At 27.2% G+C, this 11,194-nt stretch overlaps 1 protein-coding gene across 1 annotated transcript; it reads right to left on the bottom strand.

Annotated features, from left to right (window-relative positions):
* Positions 1-5,351: 5,351 nt before the first annotated feature.
* LOC145838427 (uncharacterized) lies at positions 5,352-9,445 on the bottom strand. The gene is made up of 3 exons (XM_082946016.1): positions 9,220-9,445; positions 8,184-8,955; positions 5,352-6,875 (listed from the first exon to the last, which is right to left on the bottom strand). Exons 1-3 carry the CDS (start codon positions 9,427-9,429, stop codon positions 6,232-6,234), a joined length of 1,626 nt encoding a protein of 541 aa, XP_082802142.1. The 5' UTR covers positions 9,430-9,445; the 3' UTR covers positions 5,352-6,231.
* Positions 9,446-11,194: the final 1,749 nt, after the last annotated feature.

Below are 11,194 nucleotides of genomic sequence, written 5' to 3'. Positions count from 1 at the left end.
TTAAAACTACATTACAGTAACAAACAAACTTTGATAGTTAGTATTTTAAAAATAAACAACTTTTTTGCTTGCTTTTTAACCGAAGAATCACTGAACCTTACTATGTAATAACTTACATTTTTGTTATTCAGTTTTTTTTATACTTGAAACTTAACAAAAATTATTAAATGTTAATTTTTTAAAATACAATTTTACAAAAGTATAAAAAAAAGTGTTTATATGTTTTAAAATTTTGTCCTTGTTTTCTTCACGTTATTTTTACGTTGGGTAAAAAGTCTCTAGTGGTTTAAGTTAAGTATGATTAAAGTTTGTCTCACAACATTAAGTATAAAGTATCCAATCGCTAAACGAGTTTTGTTTTAAATAAATACCTGCATAACAAAGTTATTTCAAAATACTGCACTACTTTAATGAGAAAGAGTTATATATGCACGGTGTCTATTTTACAAAGATATTTATCATGAGTCGTCTTTTTTGCACGCTTGAAGTTTGTGAAATTAAAATAAAGCAAAATTAAAATATATTACAGTATTATGTTTTGATTTTTCGAAAACTAATAAAAAGATCTCAACTTCTAGAGGAGAAATTATATTTATTAAATTATTTTAAGATTTTTTAATGCAAACTCAGTTTCGGTCAAAAACCTCATCAGTGCTTATTTAAAAAATCTAGAAAGATATGTGATAGTCATGGAAAACAGTGCTTAAACAAATAAATAAAATAAAAACAAGTCTTTACTAAAAATCAAGTGTTTTTACATAAAACAAAACTAATTAAATTTTAATCTTACTGTAGAATGAGTGTTAAAGTTTAAATTTTGTTTAAGTTTCAAAATTAAAATGATAATAAAAAAATAATATTATAATAATAAAAACCTAGATGTAGGTTTCTTTTTTCTTCTTGCGAGTTTTCAAAATAAACATTTTTATAATAAAATTTTAGTTTTTAGTTGTGGATGAGCTTTAAGTTAAAATATGTTCTAATGTAGCTAATTTGAATCATGACGTAGCTATAGAAAATTTAAAGAAATATTTGCTTTCATTGGTTATAAAATTTGAAATTTTGCTTGATATTATAAAACTTTAGATTCTAATTATAGCAGCTACATAAAAACTTATTAAGAGCGTACATAAAACCAATATTACGGACAATAAAAGACTTAAGTTTTGAATGAATATACGCTTGTAATGACTATGAAAATTTTAAATTTTGCTTGAATTTTAAAAAAGACTTTTAGTTTGCTGAAAATAGTATCTAGATAAATTTTTGTTAAGCGCAAATATAAAACCAGTATTACTGAAAATTTAAGCTTAAAGTTTTGAAGTGTAGTTTTTTGAAGTGAGGACAAGAATAGAAGAGTTTGTACCGTTTATTTATGTTATACCTTCTTTCGGCTTTGACATTCGCGACTTATACTAGTATGCAAGTACTTTGTGGGTTTTTGGCTTTGTCAATGTGGTGCATTATTTCCCCTTCAATTTTATAATCAATGTTATTCTTTTTAAGTTTCTAGATGTACTTCGATATTTATATTCATATCAACGACTCTAAAAATTACAAAAAAAACGGCACAAAATATTGAAATATATCTGGAAACTTAAAAATAAAAAAGTGTGATCAATGTAATAGTCAAAATATTATGGCGTAGAATTTTTAAGTTTTCATTTCCACGTTTTACTAAAAATAAGTTTTTAAATAGTTATTCGTTTGATTTTTTTTTTCTCAAAAAGCACGTCGTAGGCCAGATATTTTTGCTTGATGGGCCGCAGTTTGCCAAACCGTGATCTCGATATTCAAAGCTATGTAACTTTCAGATGTTCATTGATCTTGTTAAGCACATAAATTTTCATTTTACATGTCATTTTCAACAAAATAACAAAGTTTTTTTTTTTTTAATAATCTTTTTTTTTTGTCAAGCTTGCACTTTGCGCATTCTTATTGTCTCGAACGACGAATTTTTTTTCGTAAACTACGTTATATACTTGTATCATATAACTTTTGATTTGAGTATTTTTTAAATGTAGTTTAGCAAAAATTTGTAATCAGTAAGCCAATGGTATCCTTACAAAAACTTATTATACTGCAAAAATTAAATAGTTTGGTCTTTTGTTGAAGTCTTTCGTCATATTCTTAATGAAAACATTGGTTTAGATATTTACTTAATAAAGTTTTACTAACAGAAAAGGTAATAGAAACGATTACAAACACAAATAACAATCAGTAAGCTTATTATCTATAACTTATAGCTAATTATTAATATCCTAAACTTGTAAGTCGTATAGATAATAAACAATAATGCAAAGAAAAATTTCAACTGTAGCATGATTCTGTATATTTTCTTTGCTAAAATCATTCTGAAAACTAAATATAATAATTATATAAAAACATGCTCTTCTTAGAACCATCAATTATATAACGAAAATTTTTTGTACATTAATAGTTAGTTTATTTAAGTTAGATTTGTAAAAACTATTTAACTGTTCAAAAATGACACGTTCGTTAACACACAGAAACATATGTTGGTACAATAAAGGAAGATTACTGTACAATTTGTTTTTATAAAAAACTATTTATAGATATATTAATTAACTATAATAATTAAAAGCTCGAATTTTTTTTTAATCTTTTTTTGATAATAAAACTTCTACTCAAAGATTTTAGAGATTCGGTTTTGTCTTTATTTAAACGTATCAGTAACCAAAACAAACAATAGTTTCAAATCTACCTACACTTATGTTGTTTTACTAGTTTTTAAGATACTCTTTTTAATGTTTTTTTTTTCTTTTAACGAAAAAAAAGCGCTTAAATATTTGGTCCAAAGACCTGGTGTACGAAAAAACCTTTTGGTTATCGAGTCATACACCAGGATACAGTTCAAAGTCATGTCCAGGACAAAAATGTGTATTTAAAAGTTTTAAATACACATGTAGTTATATATATCGTTTTTTGAACGACAAAAAACGCTCAAAAAGTTTGGTCCAAGGACCTGGTGCACGATAAACATTTTAGTTTACGAGTCTTACTCCAGAGCAGTTTAACGTCATGTCCAGGACTAGTTAGAACTAGATCATATAAATATGTTGTTTATTTGTTTTCAATATGGAGTAGTACTAATTAAATAAGGAAAGAAAAATAGTTAAAAGTATACCTAATTGAAAAGCAGACTTGTTTAAAAAAATTAAACCTATTATTGACAAAAAAATTAGTACTTAAACAGTCTCTAGATACATTAAAACATTACAAACGTTTTATATAGGTATCAAATTTTTGTCTTCTTGACTGATTAATTTTAAAACCAGATTTTCTAGATAAAAATGTCAAATTACCAAGATATTGTTGAACTAAAAACATCGCAAAACTGGTTTATTAATATTATTAAGTATTTAATATGAAACTCAAAAAACTTATAATAGATCCACAAATCTGAAAATAAAGCTATTTTGATTGAAGGTTCATTAGCAGAGCTACAACCAACTAGCAGATTGCAGTATCAATTTTATGCTGAAAAATGTTATGACTAATTTCAAGGACGTAGATCATTTTTTACTTACCTCAGCTACTGTAATCCTCATAAAGGTTATCCAAGAACAAAAAAGCAAGTTTTATGAGGTTAATTGTATAAATAAAGCATATTGTGTTTATTTTTTAATTGATAAGACTGTTTGAAACTTAAATTTTGAAATGACGCACCTTTTTTTTTTGCTTTTTTTTAGATGTTTCTCGTAAGAAAGACAAAAAACAAGTCTACTTCTTATTTAAAAGATGGCTACAAACCTATAATTTAAAAGTTTACAAAACATACAATTAAAAATCAAAGTAAATCAAACAATGTTAAAGTTTACAATAGTCCTGAACTTTAAATGTATTTGTAAAACGTTATGAAAATTACAACTTAAAATGGCTACTAAATTTATATGATATACCTAAAATTTTGAAAATGAGATGATTTGCTAATAATATATAGTTGAAATTAGTGTTACATCTAGCATAAGTTGAATTGAGCAGCTAACTTTTTATGTTGATATGTAGTTTTTTATGCAGTACAACTATTCAAAAAGTTTTAAAGCAATCTAATCATCGACATAAAGCTTTAAAATAATCAGAAATTCTTGTCTTTCTGACTGCTCCTACTAACCTTGCAGTATTTAATAAAATTTGGAGTAAAAACAAGAAAAAAAAAACAAGCAAATCATAAATTTTTGCTAAATATTTTTTAACAAAAAAATTTAAAAAAACCTGTCATCAGATGAGCTAAAGTATTTAAATAAATAAAGTAATGATGTTCATAAAAATCAAACTTCGAAACTAACTTGAAAAAATCAAATTTTGGTCTTAGTGTCTATAGAGATTTTTTTAAACATATTCTAAACTTAAAGCAATGTTCCGCTATGTAGGGTTCTTATTCTGCTATCATTTAAATTTTATTCTAATAGAAGCTGAGAATGAAAAACCATGATCTAAAAACACGAGCTACAACCTGATCTATAAGTTTACTACTATTTACGTTTAAAATAATAATAAAATGTTAATTATTTAATAACTAAGCAGAGCAGCGGTCCTTAACCTGGGGTTAATTCCCTTGTTTTAGGGGGTAATGTTTTTTTATTACAAGTTGTGTAAGTTAATGTTTATTAACTGTCTTTTTAACATATAAGTTAGTACTTAACTGTAATTTTTGTTTAATCAAATAAACTCTTAAAATTCTAAGATTTTTTATATCTAATAAGCTTAAAGTTCTAAAAATCTAGTTTTTTTTCCTGAAAAATGTTTTGTATATGGTGAGTCAATTTTGTTATTACCTTCTAAAAGTGGGTGAAAAAAAAGTCAAGAACTGCTGAACTAGAGTTTATTGTGTTTCGAGCAAAAAATGTTGTTTATTACAAAAACTTTTGCTTAAAACCTAATTTTATACCATCAATTACTTAAAGTTAATTTATTTAAAAACAAAAGTACTACAAAGAGTTTAACAAAAGTAAAAAACAATCAAAGATAGTTTTTTCAAAGCTTCTTGAGAGAAAACTTAAAACTTAATTTAGATTGAAAATATTAGAAAATGGAAACTACTTGGGTTTTTTTTACATCTATAGAAATCTTTATATGAATCATTAGCATGCTTTGATTGCAAAACAACTACACAAGTTTTTTAAAATGTTAATTAATTCATGTAATTTAACTAAATACTAAAAAGTATTACAAAAATTATTTAATTTTAAGTTTTATATTTGAATTTGCAACACAATTTCTAATCTTACTATTAAAAAAATACAAAAATTTACATTGATATTCTTTATTAATTCGTCTAAATCTAACGATTAGATAATTTTATACAAAACAACAACGATGACGACAACACAATTTAAATGCATAAAAGAATACGGACTTTAATTTTATTAACCATTAAAAAAATTCATGATAATTGAAACAAAAAACATAATTAAAAAATGTAGACAAGTAGAAATTATTTTTCAAACTATTTTATACGCTTTTGAACGCTTCTGTGATTTAGGATTTAATAGTTAAAGACCATTAAAAAAATCAATTTGTGATTTTCTTTTTTACCAAAAAAACATATTTTTTAATTAATAAAATATTAACTAAGTAAGAAAAACAGTGTCATGTGTTTTTATACTCTTGATTTTACATGCACTTAATTTTATACAGGTGTTATCAAACCCTTTTTTTTAAATGAAACCTAAACTCCATTAAAATTGAAAAAAAAAACAGTAACTAAAAAATGATTTTTACCATAATTAAAAACGTCAAACCAAAAACATATTCAATCTTAACAAATGATTGCTTCATTTTTACTTTTATATAAAACGTAGTTCAACATATACTAAGTTATAAAAACTTACTTAGGAAAGTTTAAAACAAAATAACAGAGGAGTGTAATCAATGTTATTATCTGGTACTCAAAAATGCTTGAAATTACAACTAAGTAAATATGTGCAAATTTTTTTGGAACTAAATACAAAAAGCTCCAGTAGTATTAAGAACATTAGCTAAGAAAGACATTATAAAAGCATCAAATGGTACCACGATGAACAAATTATCTATACATACCAAGCAGTAGACAACAAAATTTAGCAACAACTATTTTACCTACAACACATATAACGAAATACATCTAAAACAACACATAATAAAGTACTAAACAAACTAAACAGCCTATCAACCAATATCCTCAAAAACTATTATAAATTGAGTCATTATTTTTTGATGCACAAGTTTTTACTCTGAATCATCTAATACAAACTCTTGCATAACTCCATCTTGCAAGTTGTTTTGCGGATCAGCATGTGAGCTGGAGTCATTAGCATTTGTAAAATCAGCATTTGCATTTTGCTTATTTTCTAAACTTGTGATTTGTTTCAACTCAACTGAAGCGTTACTTTTTTCAACGCTACTTGAAGTTTCTTTCGGTGGATTTAAACCAGTAGAGTTCGTTTCCAGTTTATCTGTGTATTGATTTTCAAACTTCTTTGTTTTTGAGTCATCCAGAATTTCATCTTTTATATTCAAAGAAGCTTTCGCGCTCGAACTTTCGGTCACTTTAACTTCCAAAATTTCAGAGCCTTTGGTTTCTAAACTATCTGAAGCGTTGGCTGCTCCTTTTTTACGAACTTCGGTTTCTGAGCTTTCAGTATTTTCGGCATCCGCAACTTCAGAAAGCGAGTTTTCAGGATCTTTTTTCACCGCAGCTTTGTTGCCACCGAGCATGTCTTCGGGGACTCTCACCTTCAGGTCGGTTTCGAAAAACTGCGACACTCCAACGTCCGGTCCGTGGTAGAGCTTCAAGTCGTGCTGGTGCACCAACTGCTTCAGCCGGTCGCTCTTGAAGTTCACTCGCAGCTTCACGTCGAACTCGCCCCAGCCTTTTCGAATGTTTGTGTTGTAAGTAATTGAAATAAAGTATGAATCTTATTAATGTATCTAAATGAAAAAGTTTTATTTTCATACTTTTTTCGTTGTAGTCGCTATAAACAAGCTATTAAAGTTTTTTTTTCATTAGCTACTAAGCAAAATATTCATTTTAGTCAAAAATCTTATTCACATCAAAACACATCAAAAACAAGTTTTATCGTAAAAAAAATTAAACAAAAACACATATTACATACATAAAACTACAAATAGTATATAAAACCTTTAGATCAAAATAATACAAAAACATACATTTTACAAAATCAAATTTTAATAATGAAGTACCTTAGTAATTGAAACCAGTTATACACGTTAGAAACTTGGGATACAAAACTTAATTATTTCTTAACATAAATAGTTTTTTAAAATCTGTAATAAGTATAGAAAAATATCTAACAAACCATAGTTGCAGAGGAAAAACCCATGACCTTTTTGAATGTAGAAAACAAGAAAATAATTAATTATTACACTTATAATTATTTATAGTAGAATATCTTAATTTAATTTTTACTTTAATTTGTTAATAAAAGGTAAAATAGCTTTAATTAGGTTTCATAGTCTACATATACAATATCACTAAAATACAACTTATAAATTAAGTTAAAAAAGTAAGTATCTTAAGTATATAAATAACTTAACGTAAAAAAGTTAAACCGCTTACTAATTAAAAGTATATAAAAACGATTTGTTTAAATGCTTGCTTAATGATTTTTATTATAAACTATTAAACCGTATAGATTATGTATAAAATTTTTTATTAAGATAATAACACACCCTAAAGTATAAACTAAAAGTTACTTTTAATAAAAGTTTAAATTTTTAACTAAATTTTGAGATGTTGTCGGTTTTATAAAACTTTTCCCTTACTATAATCTTAAAATTAATTCAGGTTAGTTTTTTGAAATTGGAAATTCAATAAAAATCTATAACCTCTTAGTATTTTAAGCTAAAGATCTCAATCATTAGAACAGTTTCCTTATATATTTTTAAAGATTTTGAGTGTTAAAATGTGAAAAAATACAAAAATTAAAATTTTATGACCCAAAGTTCCAAATTAAAACCCTTATTTAAAAAAAAAACTTTTCTACAAATAAAAAACTTAAATGTGTTTTACTAAAATCTTTTGTTTCGTTCATATCTTCCATAAAAAACATATTTAACTAACTTCAGGCCCTTGTATATTATTTTAGGCCACTTTTACGCTTTTTTTCCTAATAACTTTAGTAAAAAACCACCACCTAAAAGCAACTACCACATCTAACCTTTATTCTCCACGCAAAACTCGGGCCGCTTGACGATCGGAGAGTGTTCCTCGTAGCTGTCGTGCAATAAAAACTGCACGCTCTTCACCATCCCCATGGCCGACTCTTCTGCATCGGGGTGATCCTTCAAGAACATCTTCCACTGGTGAGTTGGTTCCTCGGGCGGAGTGTACTCCCCATTGACGTCAACATCTTCAACGTGCTTCCTGATCGCGTATGACGAGTTTCCCACTCTGAACGTCACCTCGCCGCCTTTCGTTTCTCTTTCGTTGTCCTTTCGCACGTCTACGACGTAGCAAGGCGTCGCTCGCTTCCTCGGCCTCCCCTTTGCTTTCGGTCCTCTTGGCTTGGGAGCGGGCTGCGACACCTCAACCGGGCCGCAGCTCTTCTTCCTACCTCTTCCGCCCGAGCCGTCCGCTTTCCTCACTGCTTTTTTGCGCGGCCGTTTCTTAACAGGCGTCTGTTCGGCGCTCTTTCCTGCAAGAGGAGACTTCGGCAACTTGGTTTGCTTCGGCGAGCTGAACTGACCGGAAGCGGACGGAGTTTCAACTTTCACCGGTTGAGGAGGCGGCTTGGCGTTGGCGGGCTTGTCCATTTCGACCAGGTGGTCCTTCAGGAAGGCGTCGATTGTCATCTGGTTGTTTATTTTGGCGGCGATGGGATGCTGCAGCACGCTCCTGTTGAAGTACTGCTGGTCGTCCTGCTGGCACGAGTTTTCGGCTTGCAGTGTGTACGTGTGGTGCGCGGACCACCTGTCCACTTGCTGGTTGACCTGAAGTTTAGAGAGTACTGATTGAGGGAAAACGAAAAGGGCTTAGTTCCAAAATGTAATTGCATTTAAATGTTTAACAAATAAAAAGTTGTGATAACATCACTCTTTTTTTTGGAGTAAAAAAGTTGAAAAATTATTAATATATTTTAGTGTTTTTTTTTGTAAGATTTTTAAAACAAATTACTAAGTTTTTTTTTTAATTTTAATTTTATAATATCTGAGTTATACAAAAAAAAAGAACTATGTTTAATTACATTAATAAACCTCAATTTCTTCCTGCTGTAAATTAAAAAGGTCATTCAGCATGCGTTTGTTGGCTTCCAACAGGTCATTTTTAATTTTTTCTACTCTTTCTCTCTGCTGTTTCGTCAGAACGCCCTCTTCTTGCACGTAATCCTCATCGCTGCTGTTCTCCTCGTAAGCTTCCGACTTTGCCTGGACCGGAGGCTTGAAACCTTCAGGTCTGACTGGCATACTTTGAAAAAATATTCAAAAAACTGTTTCAAACTTTTAATGAGATTTTTTTTTTATTTTAATTTGAACTAAAATTTTGTAACAAATCAAAAGAAACCTTAAGCATTTTTAGATAAAAAGTTTGTTTAAAATAGGCATGAAAAAAAATATTTTTTTAAACGTAAAAAAGTGAATTTTTAAATTATTGTTTTATTAGACGTATAACAAAAAAGTACAACCACAAAATAAACTATCATAGCCACAGAACTTATCAATACATGTCTAACCAGAAAGTTCTTTATATATGAATGATGGCATATAAAAGTTCAAAAATACTCATTAAAAAAGTATTACTCAATAAAAATGAGTTGTATGTTAAGAAATAGATGACCAACTAATTACATTTTATAATTATTAAGCATATTTATATTAGATTTTATTTTTAAATACTAAGACTTGTTTTAGACTTTAAAAAAATAAAATGATTACAAATAATTTTTCAACCATTTTACAGTAATATAAAAAACAAAAGTTAATTTGATTAAAAAAATATTTAAATTTAATCCCTTTTTTTGTCAAAAACAAATAAGATTTGAAAAAAATAATTTCGATTGCACTTTTTTTTGAAATTGATACAACTAGTAATTCTTAAACTGATAATGAATCTAAAAGACATATAAATAAGTAGAGGTTAAAACATTTAATTAATATTTTTAATACTTTCAGTTCATTTTAAACTACTTACAGTTTTACAAATTACTATTTTTAGCTTTCCCTCTGCTCTTTTAAGTTTTCGTTGATAAAAAAGTAAAGTATATTTTATTTCTATAATGTTGATTTTGTAGCAAAAAAACTTTATCAAGACACAACTAATTTGAAAAAAACAGTTACAAAAGTCAAAATATTCAGGTCAAGTTTTTTTCAGGTTATGACAAAAAATTCTTTTATGATAAAACTAAATTTTAAAACTCAGTAACAAAATTTAAAAGTTCTCAAACCTCTAGTTTAAAATTTAGAGTAATACATATTTTATTAACAAAATGTAACAAAACTTGCACCAAAATTTCTAGAATAAAACTTTTAAAGCTAAAGTTAGACTACAATTTAAAAATTTTTGTAAATATGATTGCAGTTTACATAAAAGACTCAACTAAAACAAAAACAGAATTCTTCTTTGTTAAAAATGAACTTTTAGACTTTGAAACTAAAATAGTCTTTTAATTTAATCTAAGAATCTTTTAATTGAATCTTTTATTTATGTTGTCTTCACAATCTTTGCATATAATTTAATATGCTAAACTATACTTTGAAAATTAGGAATTTTCTACACTTTCTTATAAAAATTTATGAAATTAAAATTTTAAATAACTGTGTGAATAAAAATATAAAATTTAAAAAGTAATACAAAAACTATATGGAAGTCAGTATAACAAAGTAGAAAATTATTAACCAATTTTTGCGTTAAAACTCTAAAACATTACTACTTTTTAAATAGTAAAATTGCAAAACAAACATCAATTTAGAATAAAACGCTTATTTACAATATATATTTGTTATTGAGCTTTAATTTTAATGTTTTTACAATGACTGTGATTATACAATGCCTCTAGTTCCACTTTAATCACATGAGGCAAACTCAAACTGTTTATGTCACTTTTACATTTGACACCTCTTAAAACATGTCGAAGGCAAAGTTCTTTAAGAGACAGTTTAGGAAGAACAATCCTAACATTTTCCACAACTTTACAAGTAACTCCATTTCTTACAGTCCTCCAAACTCTGGGAT

Source organism: Thalia democratica, chromosome 6 (assembly GCF_965202585.1).
Source record: "Thalia democratica chromosome 6, ktThaDemo2.hap1.1, whole genome shotgun sequence".
Taxonomy (NCBI): domain Eukaryota; kingdom Metazoa; phylum Chordata; class Thaliacea; order Salpida; family Salpidae; genus Thalia; species Thalia democratica.
This window is presented reverse-complemented; position numbering and strand designations above follow the sequence as displayed.